The following is a 19,405-nucleotide window of genomic DNA, read 5'->3' as shown; positions in this document are numbered from 1 at the left end:
AGACCGACCACTCTTGGAGAAGCATGGGATAATATGATTGAGGATCGCCACTTGATGAAGAAACACGGTTTGCCATTTAGGGCGGCAATTTTTTCATTAATTATTCCGGTTTAGTACATAATCTCAACTCGTGATCATGTTATTTGTTAGCACACCAAAAAAAATGATTAATTTTAAAAAATAAAAACTAATTTTATAATAGTATTTGTTATATTGGGATAAAGACCTTCCCTTTATTCACTTTTGCCTCTCCTTTTTCATGTCTTCTGTCTTTTTTCCTCTTTATTATATAGTATATTAACCCCCCTTGCTCTCCAAACCCTCAACGAACACAAAACATTTCTATCGTCTTCTTCCTCTCGAGTCTCGATTATTTCTCTCTCTTTCTTTCTCCAAATTGATTCAAAAAACATCATTTCGAGAGGTTATATATATACATGGCTCCTGTCTCGTTACCTCCAGGTTTCAGATTCCATCCAACGGACGAGGAACTAATTACTTACTATCTAAAAAGAAAGATCAACGGTCTAGAAATCGAACTTGAGGTTATCGCTGAAGTTGATCTCTACAAGTGTGAGCCATGGGACTTACCAGGTATTACTAATATTTTGATCTTCTTCATTTATGCGCATGAGTTACTAGCTATATAAATCTTTTTAAAGGATATATGGTTTATGATAAACATTACTCGATTATAGTTTAGTTTGAAATTCTCCAAATATTATTTGGATTAAAATCACAGTTTCTATGATAATAATTGTTATTTTATGGTCTAAAACTCAAGCAACAAAGAGAGCTAGGTTGAAGAAAAGAATAAGAATATAACATGTATGAAGAAACCCTATATATACTTTTATTTTCTACCTGGAAAATTCCACATGTTACAAGTATACAATAGTTCTTTATATAACTATTTTCTTATTTTGTTATTATTTCGACTGTTTTTTTTGTTTTACATTAAATTCAATAACTGTATTTCTTTAATTCTTTTCAATGTATAATTGTAAACATGAATGCCACGAACTTTGTTGAGATATTCTTCAGGTTTGGATTATCTCATATATATTTATTGATAAATAACGTTGTTTATATAGTAATCGCTAATGAAGTATATATTAAATGATAGGTAAATCTTTGCTTCCGAGCAAAGACCAAGAATGGTACTTCTTCAGCCCACGTGACCGGAAGTATCCCAACGGTTCAAGGACAAACCGCGCAACCAAAGGCGGTTATTGGAAGGCCACTGGCAAAGACCGTCGGGTGAGTTGGAGAGATCGAGCAATTGGAACCAAGAAGACACTGGTTTATTACCGTGGGCGTGCGCCACACGGTATTAGAACCGGTTGGGTCATGCACGAATATCGACTCGATGAAACGGAATGCGAGCCTTCTGCGTATGGCATGCAGGTTCGTTGGCTAACTACAATTAATTCGACTAATAACTATTTCTATTGTATATATATTATTAAAAAATCTCGTCTAATCTTTATATTTCAGGATGCATATGCACTTTGTCGTGTGTTCAAAAAGATTGTTATTGAAGCTAAGCCAAGAGATCAGCATCGGTCATATGTCCACGCGATGTCAAATGTGAGTGGTAACTGCTCATCGAGTTTTGAAAATTGTTCGGATCTCGAAATCAGTTCAACTACTCATCAAGTTCAAAACACATTCCAACCGCGATTTGGCAACGAGCGTTTTAATTCCAACGCAATCAGCAACGATGACTGGTCACAATACTATGGTTCTTCTTATAGACCTTTCCCTACTCCATATAAGGTATAACTAATATACCAAAGTACAACTAACATTTCAAAGTTTTTTATATCCATCACCGTATAAAGTTTAATACAGCCAAACATATATTTTTAATCATGCATTTTCTATATGTTCATACAGGCTAATACAGAGATCGAATGCTCAATGTTACAACACAATATATCTCTACCACCGTTGCGTGTAGAGAATTCTGTGGTTAGTGATTGCGATTTCTTCACGAGTATGACTCAGAACAACGATCATGGCGTTTTGGATGATTTTACTTTCGCTGCAAGTAACTCCAACCACTATAATAGTGTCAATGATAAAGTGTTCCACGTTGGCAATTATGATGAACAACTAAGAACGTCTAATCATCATATTAACCAGGTATGTATATGAGACTATATATATGTAAAGTTACTTTCTGTCAATTTAAGCCTAACATATATTATTTATGCATTTTAAAAGGCCGGTTATATAGAAGAGCAGAAGATCATTTCGAGTTTGGATGATGCTGACCAAGATCTTGGATTTCATGGTGAGAATGATTTATAATTGGATTTAGAATATAATAAGATTGTATGTTGCTCTTTTTTTTTTATCTAACTATAATTACAAATTGTTAAATTTACGTACAGGGAACAATACCAGTGACAACATAGATATCGAAGATTTTTTCTCATTTGATATATATAACGAGGAAAACGTAACTAGAATAGAAGACAATGAGCATGTGAATACAAATGAAACCCTTGATTCACCAGGATTCGAGGTGGTTGAAGAGGAAACTCGATTTAACAACCAAATGCTCATCTCGACATATCAAACAACGAAAATACTATATCACCAAGTCGTACCATCTCACACGTTGAAAGTCCACGTCAATCACAATGTGGAAGAAAGAACATTGTTCATTGAAGAAGACAAAGATTCTTGGTTACAAAGAGCTGAGAAGATCACGAAGACAAAACTAACACTTTGTAGTTTAATGGCTCAGCAATACTACAAATTTCTTGCGATTTTTTTCTGATTATCTTATTTTAAAATTGTTGATTTATTTAATCCCTTTTGGATATAACAGGGCACTTACATATGTATGTATACTAATATTTTTACATTTAATTGTTGTATTTCTTACTATTTGCAAAATATTTCTTATACGTATATAACAACAACAAATTGGAATATTTCCCTTAAGAGTATATACTTTTTCAGTTGTTATTTCCCTCAAGATTTTGCATAGTTTACTTAAATAATATAGTTTTTTTTTATATAGAAAATTAGTATAACATGTGATTTAACTTTATTTGAAAAAAACAATTTTACTTAATTTGGTCCAAATACCACATTATAATTATCATCATCAGCACCATCCACCATCCATGTAAACTTGAACTAATTTAATAGGCAGCCAAATCCATGAGCTTCTTCCAAGCCGGTCTAATCGAAATCACATTCCACCACCGGTTAACATTCTCTCGAGACGTAACCAAACCGCTCAAACTGGTTTCATTCATGATATATCTCATACCGGGCATATGAGTCAAATCAGCCAATGTGAATTCATCACCGGCCAAGTACCGGTTCGTAGCTAATCGGTTCTCATACACATCGAGGACCTTCTTGAACTTGACCTTTAGCTCCTCAACCAAAGTGACGTCGCATGGCTCACCAAACTTGGGCTTAAAGACGACGTTAATAACTAAGGGTAGAGCCACAGCGTAAAGATAGTTATTCTCAACTTCCACCCACTGGTCAACAATGGCTCGTTTCTCCAAAGTCTTGCCCAAGAGGTCCGCTCCTTGGTCCGCATACTTTGTCGCGTAGTACCTCACTATGGCTCGCGACTCTTGAAGTTGAAGCCAAAAATGGAACATATAAATACATATTTTTTTACCATTAGTATAGGAAGTATATTTTTGAAATTTTGACAAAAATCAAATAAAAATAGAAATATATGTTGTTGAGACAAAATCTAAACAAAAAAATCGTATACAGTTTAGACATATATTTTACCCATAAAAATTTCTCAAGAGTAAAATTTCGACTTAATGAGTACACATCTTAGTATACATGGTCATTTAACTTTAAAACAATAATAAATTTGAGAGTTTTATCTTACCAAAAAGCTTGAGCAATAGCTGGAACTTGACCAAACGGCTAATAACAAGTATACAACGAAAGAACTACGTAATTAATAACACGTTTCTGTGATAATGATTAAAATATAATGCTAAAGTTATACCTGACGGAGAAGATGTTCTGTTTTTTTCTGCTCAAGTTGATCGAGATCGACATGAATCACTTCAAACTCGATGCCTTTCTCCAAAAAACAGAGCAATACTCTTTGTGGATTAGCTGCTTTTATCTGCCCATATAGTTTGACCACCATTTTCGTAAATATGTATAATTTTATACGTAATCTATTGATATATGATGATTATGGATGCGTGTATTTTATAGACCACAAATTATATATTTCAACATCCAAAGAATGAGTGGCTTTGCTTGTGGAGTAATCATCACCTTTATATTTCGAAATCCGATGGACCGGTAAGTAGGTGAGAAATGGAACGTGCTGTTTCTTTTCACGTCGTATCAAAAAATTGTGAATATAATATTTACTATATAGGCTAGGATGCAACTATAGACGAACCGAATTTTAACTAGAGTTAACTTTTAGCAAGAGTTTTACATCTATTTGTTCTAATTTTGCTAAATCAGGTTTCTAACTACATCTGTATACAGTATATGTAAAATTTGTAGATACAAATACAAATGTATTTCTTTTCTACTGAGTCCAATTATGTCAAATATCATAAAAGAGAATGTCAGAACTCTATAATGCCATGTGAAAGTCTTCAACATAACAAAGACAACGTTTGAGTTATATTTTAGATACAAAAATCATGAAAAAATCTATATCTACGTATTGACAATAAGATCAACTTTAGTAATAAGTTGGACAAACCAAATCTCCATACACAAACGAGAGGCTTTCAATAAGTGGTGGATTGGTAGAGATGATCACAAAGCATCAGAAAAAAGAGAGAAAAAGCCACAAGACTACAATAATCAATAGTTTTTATTCACAAACCCAGTTCCAGGAACCATTTACAACCCATTTAACGAGGAGAACCAGAGTGTTTTTACATACATAGGTACCTTTGTATCGACAGTCATGTATTATATGTGCAAAGAGGGTTTAGTTTTAGACAGGGACACGCCTTCCACGGTAGCGATCCAGCAACTGAATCAATGACCAAAAAGTCAGTAAAAGTTGGGTTGGATAAGGAAGAAATATGTGTAAAATAAAATGAAAAAAACTGAGAGAGAAAGTGCAATGTACCGATCTGATGTAAGGTTGCTGCAAAAGCCAGCCCAATAGCGGTATCCTTTGAAGAAAGACCGCAAGTGTAGGCCAGAAACCACTTTAACATGACAGAAAAGACATCATCAGTAAGCAAATCAAAAACTAGTAATACCACGAGATATTGTTGTTGTTGAGAAGAAAACCAAACCTGAAGAGCACAAGGAACCCATATGATTCTAGAAGCAAACCGAAGATAGGCCATCCAAACACAACAAACAAGAAACCCAATCCAAATGATACAGTACCCTGTATGTATATCAACAAGTATAAAAGCAACAAGATCTATCAATAACTTCTCACGTAGTCATAGCTTAGTCTTTGCCTTGTGACCTCAGGAAAATCAGATTGGAAGCAAAAGGTAAAAATGAAAAGAACCTTAAGATTCTGCCTTTTAGTAAAGAATTGGATTGCTGGGTGGATTCCAATGGTTAGAGTAACACCAGCTAAGAAGAGGATCTGTTCAAATAGACCACAGAAACTTTAAAAAAAAAAAAAAAAGCTTGGTAAAATCAATCGTAAGAGAGAAACAAAGATGGTAACTTAAATACCTACATTCCCCATGGCGATGAGTCCCTTGTCAAACACAAAAATCACTCCCAGGAATGTAAAGAAGACACCAAATCCAGTCAAACCTAGCCCAATCTCTACCACCACCATATATCATCATCACCAAAATTTCAACAAACAGAATTCGAAATCAATGGATACAGAGTTCATTATTATTATTATTATCACATATATCCCAGTTCAAAGGAACTTACTTTTTAGGTCGTTCATCTCCAAGGAAGCCATTGTTACCGACGACGAATTGGACAATAAAAAAAAAAAAAACACGTAAGAAGACAAAATTCAAACAAATTTCAGATCTGAGAAAGTGTAATTTTTCTTTTTAAGAATAATCTCTGAAATCAATCAACCCAAGAGTTTGAATGATCATCATCTTCATCTCGTTGAAATTGGATCGTGGTGGAGTCAACAACTTACAGTAGAAGGAACCAAGCAACCGCGAGTCAAAAGCTTCGTCATCCATGATGGGTCTCTACGTCATCTTGACAGCTTCTTTACACAAACATACATATTTGAGATATTTCAAAAGAACCCCCCTCACTGTTATTTCTTACCGAATCTATCCCACAAGATTTCTTATCATAGTGTAAAGTTTGTAATAATTTCTATTTTAGAATAAACTATATATATTGACTAATTTATTTTGGTTATCAAATTATTTATTAAGAAATTAAAATGTTAAAAATTACATTACTTAAAAATTAAAAAATTTATTGAACCAACATAATTACATTATTACTTAACACTCAAATTTCTTTTATTAATCCAACCATGTAAAAGTATATTTAATATGTGTGTAAATTTTGTAATAATTTATTTATTTAGAATACTATATCTACAATTGATTTTCTCATTTTATTTTATTTTTTTATTGTTGAGTTAATATTAAGATATTTTTTAAGTGTTAAATTACTTTACATAGAAAAAGATTGAATAAGTGATGCCAAACTTACAAACCAAAAACGATACAATGAATTGGATACCAAGCTCGGTTATTCTCCATTATATTGCAATTTAACACTCAAATTCTTTTACTAATCCAAGCATGTAAATGTATATTCAATTTGTGTGTAAATTTTGTAATAATTTCTTTTTTTAGAATATTATTATATATATAGTAATTGATTTTCTCATTTTCTTTTATTTTTTTATTGTTGAGTTAATATTAAGATATTTAAGTGTTAAATTACTTTACATAGAAAAAGATTGAACAAGTGATGCCAAACTTACGAACCAAAGACGATATACAATGGATTGGACACCAAGCTCGGTTATTCTCCATTATATGCAATTTAACACTCAAATTTCTTTTACCAATCCAACCATGTAAGAGTATATTTAATTTGTGTGTAAATTTTGTAATAATTTATTTTTTTAGAATATTATTATATATATAGTAATTGATTTTCTCATTTTCTTTCATTTTTTTATTGTTGAGTTAATATTAAGATATTTAAGTGTTAAATTACTTTACATAGAAAAAGATTGAACAAGTAATGCCAAACTTACCAACCAAAGACGATACAATGGATTGGACACCAAGCTCGGTTATTCTCCATTATATTACAATTTAACACTCAAATTTCTTTTACTAATCCAACCATGTAAATGTATATTTTATTTGTAAATTTTGTAATAATTTCGTTTTTAGAATATTATTATATATATAGTAATTGATTTTCTCATTTTCTTTTATTTTTTTATTGTTGAATCAATATTAAGATATTTAAGTGTTAAATTACTTTACATAGAAAAAGATTGAACAAGTAATGCCAAACTTACCAACCAAAGACGATACAATGGATTGGACACCAAGCTCGGTTATTCTCCATTATATTACAATTTAACACTCAAATTTCTTTTACTAATCCAACCATGTAAATGTATATTTTATGTGTAAATTTTGTAATAATTTCGTTTTTAGAATATTATTATATATATAGTAATTGATTTTCTCATTTTCTTTTATTTTTTTATTGTTGAGTTAATATTAAGATATTTAAGTGTTAAATTACTTTACATAGAAAAAGATTGAACAAGTAATGCCAAACTTACCAACCAAAGACGATACAATGGATTGGACACCAAGCTCGGTTATTCTCCATTATATTACAATTTAACACTCAAATTTCTTTTACTAATCCAACCATGTAAATGTATAATTTATGTGTAAATTTTGTAATAATTTCGTTTTTAGAATATTATTATATATATAGTAATTGATTTTCTCATTTTCTTTTATTTTTTTATTGTTGAGTTAATATTAAGATATTTAAGTGTTAAATTACTTTACATAGAAAAAGATTGAACAAGTAATGCCAAACTTACCAACCAAAGACGATACAATGGATTGGACACCAAGTTCGGTTATTCTCCATTATATTGCAATTTAACACTCAAATTTCTTTTACTAATCAACCCATGTAAATGTATATTTAATTTATTTGTAAATTTTGTAATAATTTCGTTTTTAGAATATTATTATATATATAGTAATTGATTTTCTCATTTTCTTTTATTTTTTTATTGTTGAATCAATATTAAGATATTTAAGTGTTAAATTACTTTACATAAAAAAAGATTGAACAAGTAATGCCAAACTTACCAACCAAAGACGATACAATGGATTGGACACCAAGTTCGGTTATTCTCCATTATATTGCAATTTAACACTCAAATTTCTTTTACTAATCAACCCATGTAAATGTATATTTAATTTATGTGTAAATTTTGTAATAATTTCGTTTTTAGAATATTATTATATATATAGTAATTGATTTTCTCATTTTCTTTTATTTTTTTATTGTTGAGTTAATATTAAGATATTTAAGTGTTAAATTACTTTACATAGAAAAAGATTGAACAAGTGATGCCAAACTTACGAACCAAAGACGATACAATGGATTGGACACCAAACTCGGTTATTCTCCATTATATTGCAATTTAACACTCAAATTTCTTTTACTAATTCAACCATGTAAATGTATATTTAACTTGTGTGTAAATTTTGTAATAAATTATTTTTTTAGAATATTATTATATATATAGTAATTGATTTTCTCATTTTGTTTTATTTTTTTATTGTTGAGTTAATATTAAGATATTTAAGTGTTAAATTACTTTACATAGAAAAAGATTGAACAAGTGATGCCAAACTTACGAACCAAAGACGATACAATGGATTGGACACCAAACTCGGTTATTCTCCATTATATTGCAATTTAACACTCAAATTTCTTTTACTAATTCAACCATGTAAATGTATATTTAACTTGTGTGTAAATTTTGTAATAAATTATTTTTTTAGAATATTATTATATATATAGTAATTGATTTTCTCATTTTGTTTTATTTTTTTATTGTTGAGTTAATATTAAGATATTTAAGTGTTAAATTACTTTACATAGAAAAAGATTGAACAAGTGATGCCAAACTTACGAACCAAAGACGATACAATGGATTGGACACCAAACTCGGTTATTCTCCATTATATTGCAATTTAACACTCAAATTTCTTTTACTAATTCAACCATGTAAATGTATATTTAACTTGTGTGTAAATTTTGTAATAAATTATTTTTTTAGAATATTATTATATATATAGTAATTGATTTTCTCATTTTGTTTTATTTTTTTATTGTTGAGTTAATATTAAGATATTTAAGTGTTAAATTACTTTACATAGAAAAAGATTGAACAAGTGATGCCAAACTTACGAACCAAAGACGATATACAATGGATTGGACACCAAGCTCGGTTATTCTCCATTATATGCAATTTAACACTCAAATTTCTTTTACCAATCCAACCATGTAAGAGTATATTTAATTTGTGTGTAAATTTTGTAATAATTTATTTTTTTAGAATATTATTATATATATAGTAATTGATTTTCTCATTTTCTTTCATTTTTTTATTGTTGAGTTAATATTAAGATATTTAAGTGTTAAATTACTTTACATAGAAAATATTGAACAAGTGATGCCAAACTTACGAACCAAAGACAATACAATGGATTGGACACCAAGCTCGATTATTCTCCATTATATTGCAATTTAACACTCAAATTTCTTTTACTAATCCAACCATGTAAATGTATATTTAACTTGTGTGTAAATTTTGTAATAAATTATTTTTTTAGAATATTATTATATATATAGTAATTGATTTTCTCATTTTGTTTTATTTTTTTATTGTTGAGTTAATATTAAGATATTTAAGTGTTAAATTACTTTACATAGAAAAAGATTGAACAAGTGATGCCAAACTTGCGAACCAAAGACGATATACAATGGATTGGACACCAAACTCGGTTATTCTCCATTATATGCAATTTAACACTCAAATTTCTTTTACCAATCCAACCATGTAAGAGTATATTTAATTTGTGTGTAAATTTTGTAATAATTTATTTTTTTAGAATATTATTATATATATAGTAATTGATTTTCTCATTTTCTTTCATTTTTTTATTGTTGAGTTAATATTAAGATATTTAAGTGTTAAATTACTTTACATAGAAAAAGATTGAACAAGTAATGCCAAACTTACGAACCAAAGACGATACAATGGATTGGACACCAAACTCGGTTATTCTCCATTATATTGCAATTTAACACTCAAATTTCTTTTACTAATTCAACCATGTAAATGTATATTTAACTTGTGTGTAAATTTTGTAATAAATTATTTTTTTAGAATATTATTATATATATAGTAATTGATTTTCTCATTTTGTTTTATTTTTTTATTGTTGAGTTAATATTAAGATATTTAAGTGTTAAATTACTTTACATAGAAAAAGATTGAACAAGTGATGCCAAACTTACGAACCAAAGACGATACAATGGATTGGACACCAAACTCGGTTATTCTCCATTATATTGCAATTTAACACTCAAATTTCTTTTACTAATTCAACCATGTAAATGTATATTTAACTTGTGTGTAAATTTTGTAATAAATTATTTTTTTAGAATATTATTATATATATAGTAATTGATTTTCTCATTTTGTTTTATTTTTTTATTGTTGAGTTAATATTAAGATATTTAAGTGTTAAATTACTTTACATAGAAAAAGATTGAACAAGTGATGCCAAACTTACGAACCAAAGACGATACAATGGATTGGACACCAAACTCGGTTATTCTCCATTATATTGCAATTTAACACTCAAATTTCTTTTACTAATTCAACCATGTAAATGTATATTTAACTTGTGTGTAAATTTTGTAATAAATTATTTTTTTAGAATATTATTATATATATAGTAATTGATTTTCTCATTTTGTTTTATTTTTTTATTGTTGAGTTAATATTAAGATATTTAAGTGTTAAATTACTTTACATAGAAAAAGATTGAACAAGTGATGCCAAACTTACGAACCAAAGACGATATACAATGGATTGGACACCAAGCTCGGTTATTCTCCATTATATGCAATTTAACACTCAAATTTCTTTTACCAATCCAACCATGTAAGAGTATATTTAATTTGTGTGTAAATTTTGTAATAATTTATTTTTTTAGAATATTATTATATATATAGTAATTGATTTTCTCATTTTCTTTCATTTTTTTATTGTTGAGTTAATATTAAGATATTTAAGTGTTAAATTACTTTACATAGAAAATATTGAACAAGTGATGCCAAACTTACGAACCAAAGACAATACAATGGATTGGACACCAAGCTCGATTATTCTCCATTATATTGCAATTTAACACTCAAATTTCTTTTACTAATCCAACCATGTAAAAGTATATTTAATTTGTGTGTAAATTTTGTAATAATTTATTTATTTAGAATACTATATCTACAATTGATTTTCTCATTTTATTTTATTTTTTATTGTTGAGTTAATATTAAGATATTAAGTGTTAAATTACTTTACATGGAAAAAGATTAAACAAGTGATGCCAAACTTACGAACCAAAAACGATACAATGGATTGGACACCAAACTCGGTTATTCTTTATTATATTACAGTTTAACACTCAAATTTTTTTTATTAATCCAGCCATGTAAAAGTATATTTAATTTCTGTGTAAATTTTGTAATAATTTATTTATTTAGAATATTATTATATATAATAATTGATTTTCTCATTTTCTTTTATTTTTTGTTTTTGAATTAATATTAAGAGATTTAAGTGTTAAATGTAAGAAAAAGATTGAACAAGTACGAACCAAAGACGATGCATTCCTCCCGAGCCATTCCTTCCGCACATCCAAATAATCCAAATAGACGTAATTTCGATATATTAAAAGAAACAAATCAAAGCTGTGGAAGATGATGACACACCCTAAAAAGCAATTCTTCATTCATNCTCGGTTATTCTCCATTATATTACAATTTAACACTCAAATTTCTTTTACTAATCCAACCATGTAAATGTATATTTTATTTGTAAATTTTGTAATAATTTCGTTTTTAGAATATTATTATATATATAGTAATTGATTTTCTCATTTTCTTTTATTTTTTTATTGTTGAATCAATATTAAGATATTTAAGTGTTAAATTACTTTACATAAAAAAAGATTGAACAAGTAATGCCAAACTTACCAACCAAAGACGATACAATGGATTGGACACCAAGCTCGGTTATTCTCCATTATATTGCAATTTAACACTCAAATTTCTTTTACTAATTCAACCATGTAAATGTATATTTAACTTGTGTGTAAATTTTGTAATAAATTATTTTTTTAGAATATTATTATATATATAGTAATTGATTTTCTCATTTTGTTTTATTTTTTTATTGTTGAGTTAATATTAAGATATTTAAGTGTTAAATTACTTTACATAGAAAAAGATTGAACAAGTGATGCCAAACTTACGAACCAAAGACGATACAATGGATTGGACACCAAACTCGGTTATTCTCCATTATATTGCAATTTAACACTCAAATTTCTTTTACTAATTCAACCATGTAAATGTATATTTAACTTGTGTGTAAATTTTGTAATAAATTATTTTTTTAGAATATTATTATATATATAGTAATTGATTTTCTCATTTTGTTTTATTTTTTTATTGTTGAGTTAATATTAAGATATTTAAGTGTTAAATTACTTTACATAGAAAAAGATTGAACAAGTGATGCCAAACTTACGAACCAAAGACGATATACAATGGATTGGACACCAAGCTCGGTTATTCTCCATTATATGCAATTTAACACTCAAATTTCTTTTACCAATCCAACCATGTAAGAGTATATTTAATTTGTGTGTAAATTTTGTAATAATTTATTTTTTTAGAATATTATTATATATATAGTAATTGATTTTCTCATTTTCTTTCATTTTTTTATTGTTGAGTTAATATTAAGATATTTAAGTGTTAAATTACTTTACATAGAAAATATTGAACAAGTGATGCCAAACTTACGAACCAAAGACAATACAATGGATTGGACACCAAGCTCGATTATTCTCCATTATATTGCAATTTAACACTCAAATTTCTTTTACTAATCCAACCATGTAAAAGTATATTTAATTTGTGTGTAAATTTTGTAATAATTTATTTATTTAGAATACTATATCTACAATTGATTTTCTCATTTTATTTTATTTTTTATTGTTGAGTTAATATTAAGATATTAAGTGTTAAATTACTTTACATGGAAAAAGATTAAACAAGTGATGCCAAACTTACGAACCAAAAACGATACAATGGATTGGACACCAAACTCGGTTATTCTTTATTATATTACAGTTTAACACTCAAATTTTTTTTATTAATCCAGCCATGTAAAAGTATATTTAATTTCTGTGTAAATTTTGTAATAATTTATTTATTTAGAATATTATTATATATAATAATTGATTTTCTCATTTTCTTTTATTTTTTGTTTTTGAATTAATATTAAGAGATTTAAGTGTTAAATGTAAGAAAAAGATTGAACAAGTACGAACCAAAGACGATGCATTCCTCCCGAGCCATTCCTTCCGCACATCCAAATAATCCAAATAGACGTAATTTCGATATATTAAAAGAAACAAATCAAAGCTGTGGAAGATGATGACACACCCTAAAAAGCAATTCTTCATTCATTAATCCCTACGGAGTTGCAAATGCATAAACAATTAAACATAGATGCTAAATGTACGTATCACATCATCATTATTTTGTCATTCGATACACATACTCACTCTCATTTTAAGGTGTGTGAATATAATAATGCCAAGAGTCAACACACACACACACACACACAAATTCAGCACATACAATACAATTACATAAAACAGAGAAATCATCGGTAGGTAAGGGAAATGAGTCAAAACTTACCTCAATCAGATAATGGAAACTAAGAAACCAACTCCTTCACTTCATCAGTTTGTTGTATATGCATGCCATGTCACCTACAAAATATATTCGAAATTTTAACAGAAAATAATGTTGGCACTCTGTAAATTTCAAACATGATCTCCACCCGCTTGTTAAACATATGATAATACATAAAGAGAGAACAAGTTCTAAACATATAAAAATCAGCATTGATATAACATATAAGATAGAGAAACCACAAGACGAGAAAAGAAAAACTAATAGATTATACGAGTTACCCTAAAAGCATATCTGGAGCAGAGCACACACACACATGGAGAAACTAAAAATTCATCCATTGATTCTCTAACCATCAGCTTTGAAGTTCATAACAAGAAAAAACCAGCTCTGTTCCGGATTAGAGTATCAATCTGTTGAAGAAGTAGGTCAGTTGTCTTGAAGGTGTTGCCGTGTGGCCGATGATTTCTCTCTGTCCATACAGTATAGATCGTGGCTTGCCATGCTAGTAGAAGGAGTTTCTTTGAAACGCGAGATCCCCTTTAAGTTGTTAAGCTTTGAAGCGTTGAGGAACATGATCGGAGTGGGGTGAATGAACATCGGCGAGCGGTGATGTTCCATAGCGTCCATCTAAATTCACACTCAAACAGAAGATGATCTCTACTCTGTGCTACATTGGCACACAAGACGAGACGAGCTCAAGAAAAAAGAAGAGAGTTTAGGGAAGAATACAAGAGACCCTACAGAGAATGCGAGAGGCGGATAGCTTTTCTCTACCGAAGCTTCGTCGATCGCCGGAGGGTTTTTAGAACGGAACGGAACACAAGTAAATAAAGAGAGGAGTGTGTTAGATAATGGGAAAATTGGAAATTGTTTTCTTCTTTTGGAAATTATTCTTAAATTTACAAAATATTACCGTTAAAATACTATAATGATACTTCCCTTACCGTTTTTAAAAAGTTACCGTTATAATTGTTGTTGTTACTTAATTACAGAGGAGAACCAAGTTAAATGGGGGAAACGAGGGGCAAATAAGTCATTTCTGTACCCGATTAAACCAACTATCACCGGATCTTATTAAACCAACACAAATCGATATTTCCCTAGAGAGAAAGCCCATTGAAAGGCTACAATGGCCCATCAATCTCTAAGAAAAAGGCCTAATTAAGCTACACTGTTGCAGATTAAAAATTAATTCGTCAATTTTTCATTTTCTAGAAGCAAAAAAATTCATAAACATTTTTCCATAACCCAAAACATTATGATAATAAGAAAATTGGTCAGCTACTTGTATTTATATTTATACTGTTTTAAGTGCTTTCTAAATTAAACTGAAAAAAAAAATTACAAAATTATCAAAAGAGTCGAGAAAACTTTTTTCTTTTTAAGGAACTCTTATACAAAATTAGAGAAAAACAAAAAAATTGAAAAAGATTTCTCTCCCAAACGGAAACCGGTTTAAGATCGAGTGAGCAAAGTCGAAATATGAGCCGCCGAGAGCGTCTGGGCTCTTAGAGGCGGTCTGCTACCGGAGAGTCGCGGCGGCCTATCGAGGAAAACGTCGTGACCACTTAGATTACGCTCCGATGCGCCGCCGCATCCGGATAATCTACGACAGTGAGGGCTCTCCCGTCGCTGCTTCAGCTTTGCGTTGAATGGATTCTCCGGCTTGGCGAGATCTTCCACGCTCAACGCTTCTGCTAACGATGTGAAAGACTGTGATTTACCTTTGTAATGTTTCGATAATCCTCTCCTGTTTATGAAATTTTTCCGTTTTGGGGGTTAAGAACTTAAGATTTACAAAATATTCGTAGCAAAATTTTTTTAAAAAAATTATTTATCTAAAGGCCCCAGAAATGAAGTATTTCCGTGTTATACTCCTAAACTATAAGATTGTTAAGAAAACACCCCAACTATTGGGGTTTGTTCTGATAAGATTTAAAATCAGGGGTTATAAACGGAACATTCTGATTCTAATTTACCTTGAAGAAGAAGAAGAAGTTCGACGGTCCGAATCATCAGGAGAGTTTGGAAAAGAAGACGGAGAGTTAACACCTTCATCTGCGTCCACGTCTGCGTCTCTGACTAAGTTTCCGCGTCTCCGTTCTTCTCCCAACATAAGAGACTCCATCTGTTCTTGATAGTGCATTTTTTCTTTTAAGCCGCTCCTAATTTAGTACTAAAGAGTTGAGAATAGAAACAGTAGCGTTTGCTTTATATATATTTTTAATCAATGTGTTTATATAGTCGGCCCGTACTTAAAAATTCATTAACCTAATGAATCATTCGAATTTAAAACATTATCTAATGAGTTCGGTCTCTCAAATAACTTGTCACGCCCATGAACATGGGTTCTGGTTTTGCGGTGTTTTATAATAATAAGATGTCAGAGATAAGATATTTTGGGAATGATTGAACTCTGTGATGACATGTGGAAAGAGCGAAGAAATGGACGGAGATTAGATACATGTTACGTGGTGGGTGGAAACAGATGGCACGAACGACGATGTCATCGAGAATCTCTGTGTAACGAATCTAACCGATACGTGTCGAACTATGTTGAACAGATTCAAAGACTTTTTAGTGCCATGACTGATAAATGAACTTCAATTTTATGGACCGTTTTTAGCACATGATCGCTTCTTAAAGAACATTATCTTGGGAGGATTCGAGGAATCTATACGTTTTCTTCTCCGAAGAACAAGTAGAATGTTTTCCTCTACTGTGCTTATTTTGCCTTTTTCCAGCGTAAAAGAAAGGTTAACTAGTTTTTCTACTGCTTTTATTCTAACTGGTAAATGATAGAGTCAGAATCAGCTGTTCTCTACTCTAATTATATTCCTCTAATCTGGCTACGAATATTGCTTATTTCACTGACGGAGTCTATAGATGCTAAGTAAAGTATTATGTTTCTGTTCCAAAAACCACCCGAAACTATAATTTATAATCAAAATCACCTTCGCTAGTCATAAACATATAAACACAAGATGAATACGTCAACAGTCATTTCATCAGAAAAGGCTTTAATCAAATAACTCAACTCAGTGTTTAAACTGACGAAAAAAACTATTCCTAAATTATGCATCAGTAGTCAGGCCAAGTATGGCTCTGTATAGAGTTCCTCCCGCTAAGATATTCCACATGAATCTCAATGTCTAATTCGAGTCAATATATTCAAAAAGTTTCGCCAAAGTTCAAACATTTTAAAAGGTAACTAAGAGAAATCGAATAACTGAAAGCCAAAGAAAAAAGAATGAAGTCTTTCATAGCAAGGTCAATATGGGGAAGTAAGTACATGATCATATTTTAAGAGGTACTACTTGACTTATTTATCCTACATTATCTATTAGCCACTTATGAATTACCCTACTCTTAAACTGAATCGTCTAGATACTGAAGGATGAGTGATTACTCTAGTCTACAATGTCCATTGTTTGGTATTGGTCAATCAAGGGTTCATGATCGGTTCTTGTGCCTAGCAAAGCATATCAAAAGCACATACGACTACAATACTACTCAGACTTCAGATGCATCATTCATGACATTTGTATTTAATAGTTGAATATGCATATATTAGAAACCTGACACTAAACAATACTAAACAAAAGGGTTCCCTAATCACTCCAATTCACAGAATGCTTAACAGAAATCACAGTGTAAAGCCATAGAATGTATTCACTAAAACCATCAATCATGTGTGTGTTCATCAATGCATATCCTGAAGAGAAGATTATAGTCAATCAAAATTCAAAATTCAACAAGAACAATCTCAATCTGGTAACAAATAAGAATCCAAGCATAGAAAAGTAGGATAACTCTTTCAATCTCCGGAAGTCAAAAACGTTGAAACAGAGAAAAAAAGAAAAGAAAAGGCATTACACTAATTGGACTTGAGACGAGAGGAGAAAGAGCCGATCAATCCTTGTTCTTGAGCCTCTCGATCCTCTGGTTAAGATGCTCAATCCTGACAACCAAATTGGTGACTGAGTAGAGGATCCAGTAGAAGACAAGAGCAGCCGCGATGAGAAGCGCGTTTCGCTGGGATTTCATCATAGATTTCTGGTGACGAAGATGCTCCGACGGTGTGCAGGAATCGCCGTCGCACGAAGGCATAGTCTCGTACTTCCAGTAGATGTCCATCAAGAGAAAGAGACAGAACGGAACTATGGAGAGAAACGGTTTAAGGAGATTACGCGTGACGGCGACTAATCCCTTGCGGAGTCCGTCGAGCCCTGGCATCGTCAATAGCACCACCATGATCGCTTCAGCCGCCGCTGCGTAACCTAAAACAACCCATTCAAGCGCCATTATCACCGGATCAAGCTAGATCTGAAGTCTGTCTCTTCTTCGCACCTAACCTTGATGAAATTTCTATTTTTCCGATCTTTTTTTTTTTTTCCTTCTCGTGTGGGATTTTGGAAGAGAAGATGTGAGAGTAAAGAAACGTGAATACACGTGGGCGGTCAACGCGTGTCGCACGTCGGTTAGAGAAGATTTTTGAATGGGCTTATGCGTTTACCTAAACTCGGCCCAAATAGTTACAAAAGTAAATAGGCTTTAGATTCACACACCCTGTCCATTTGTCAAGTAACGGCGTCAGAGAAAAAAATACAAAATGAAACGGCAACGTTTGGTAGGTGAGACACGTGGATCAGATTGTGTTTTGTCTCCTAATCACATCACTTTCAAAGCAGATACATAAATGGATATATATAAGCACACATTAAACAGAGTTATATATATAAACTCATCACACATACTACTGACCTACAAATTAAGAAGCAAAATCTTACGGTAGAAACAAATTCTAACCTCCGACGAGAAGGAAAAAAAAAACAGAGTTTGTATGGCAACCAGATCGAAGAGCTTTAAGTTGATCACCACCGGATTAAGGAAGCACCTCGTCAACACACGCGCTTCCACACGCGCCACCGCCTCTGCTCTCTTCCCTTCACGGTATCAAAAACACTCTCTTTCTCTTTTCTGGTTATTTTTTCATCTTCCAAATTATTTCATGTGTTCTTTGAACCTACGTAACAAAAATAAAAGAAAATACATTGATTACAACTACATTTTAATGTGGAAATACAAGGGAATTAATTCCCATGAAATGGACGGTAGTAGTATACAGTAACATCATCTTGATTATATATGATGAGAAACTGATATGAACATATTAGAGGTTTGTGGACTGTAGTGTTTGGTTGTTTCTCAGTGTGTTACTAGTTTGGTCAAACAATCTTTAGTTTTCCACTTTCTTGAATTCAAGAGATGATTCCCAGATCTGGAAAGTTCAGATAACAGACTTCTTTTAGGTACTAGGGATCCAGATTAGTTTATGCATTTTATATTTTCAATATCATACATTTGCTCTCTTTTTTTTTTTTTTTTTTTTTTT

General features: G+C 30.7%; 6 protein-coding genes across 7 annotated transcripts in view; 2 read left to right on the top strand and 4 right to left on the bottom strand.

Annotated features, from left to right (window-relative positions):
* Positions 164-2,912, top strand: LOC104783722 (NAC domain-containing protein 45). Its single transcript, XM_010508858.1, has 6 exons — positions 164-594; positions 1,127-1,407; positions 1,498-1,779; positions 1,900-2,148; positions 2,230-2,299; positions 2,400-2,912. Exons 1-6 carry the CDS (start codon positions 438-440, stop codon positions 2,789-2,791), a joined length of 1,431 nt encoding a protein of 476 aa, XP_010507160.1. The 5' UTR covers positions 164-437; the 3' UTR covers positions 2,792-2,912.
* LOC104783792 (glutathione S-transferase F11) lies at positions 3,053-4,342 on the bottom strand. 2 transcript variants are annotated; one of them, XM_010508921.2, is made up of 3 exons: positions 4,007-4,099; positions 3,884-3,921; positions 3,053-3,610 (listed from the first exon to the last, which is right to left on the bottom strand). In XM_010508921.2, the coding sequence occupies exons 1-3, from the start codon at positions 4,057-4,059 to the stop codon at positions 3,162-3,164; spliced, it is 540 nt and encodes a 179-aa protein (XP_010507223.1). In that variant the 5' UTR covers positions 4,060-4,099; the 3' UTR covers positions 3,053-3,161. The 2 variants fall into 2 exon arrangements, with proteins under 2 accessions (XP_010507223.1, XP_010507366.1); XM_010509064.2 differs by having other exon boundaries at positions 3,056-3,623; positions 3,886-3,921; positions 4,007-4,342.
* Positions 4,743-6,210, bottom strand: LOC104784036 (vesicle transport protein GOT1). Its single transcript, XM_010509136.2, has 6 exons — positions 5,896-6,210; positions 5,687-5,778; positions 5,510-5,590; positions 5,283-5,380; positions 5,111-5,192; positions 4,743-5,011 (listed from the first exon to the last, which is right to left on the bottom strand). The coding sequence occupies exons 1-6, from the start codon at positions 5,924-5,926 to the stop codon at positions 4,973-4,975; spliced, it is 423 nt and encodes a 140-aa protein (XP_010507438.1). The 5' UTR covers positions 5,927-6,210; the 3' UTR covers positions 4,743-4,972.
* LOC104783659 lies at positions 15,273-16,339 on the bottom strand. The gene is made up of 2 exons (XM_010508805.2): positions 15,990-16,339; positions 15,273-15,760 (listed from the first exon to the last, which is right to left on the bottom strand). Exons 1-2 carry the CDS (start codon positions 16,154-16,156, stop codon positions 15,466-15,468), a joined length of 462 nt encoding a protein of 153 aa, XP_010507107.1. The 5' UTR covers positions 16,157-16,339; the 3' UTR covers positions 15,273-15,465.
* On the bottom strand, positions 17,704-18,428 carry LOC104783592. Its single transcript, XM_010508746.2, has one exon. The coding sequence runs from the start codon at positions 18,313-18,315 to the stop codon at positions 17,923-17,925; it is 393 nt and encodes a 130-aa protein (XP_010507048.1). The 5' UTR covers positions 18,316-18,428; the 3' UTR covers positions 17,704-17,922.
* The window catches only part of LOC104783339, a 2,085-nt gene continuing 1,430 nt past the window's right edge, over positions 18,751-19,405 (top strand). The window contains exon 1 of the mRNA XM_010508524.2: positions 18,751-18,963. Coding sequence (XP_010506826.1) covers positions 18,854-18,963 — 110 coding nt within the window. The 5' untranslated portion in view covers positions 18,751-18,853. The remainder of the gene's footprint in view (positions 18,964-19,405) is intronic.

Source organism: Camelina sativa, chromosome 1 (assembly GCF_000633955.1).
Source record: "Camelina sativa cultivar DH55 chromosome 1, Cs, whole genome shotgun sequence".
In the NCBI taxonomy this organism is placed as follows: Eukaryota; Viridiplantae; Streptophyta; class Magnoliopsida; order Brassicales; family Brassicaceae; genus Camelina; species Camelina sativa.
The sequence above is the reverse complement of the archived record's forward strand: the minus strand, read 5'-3'. Positions and strand labels throughout refer to the sequence as shown.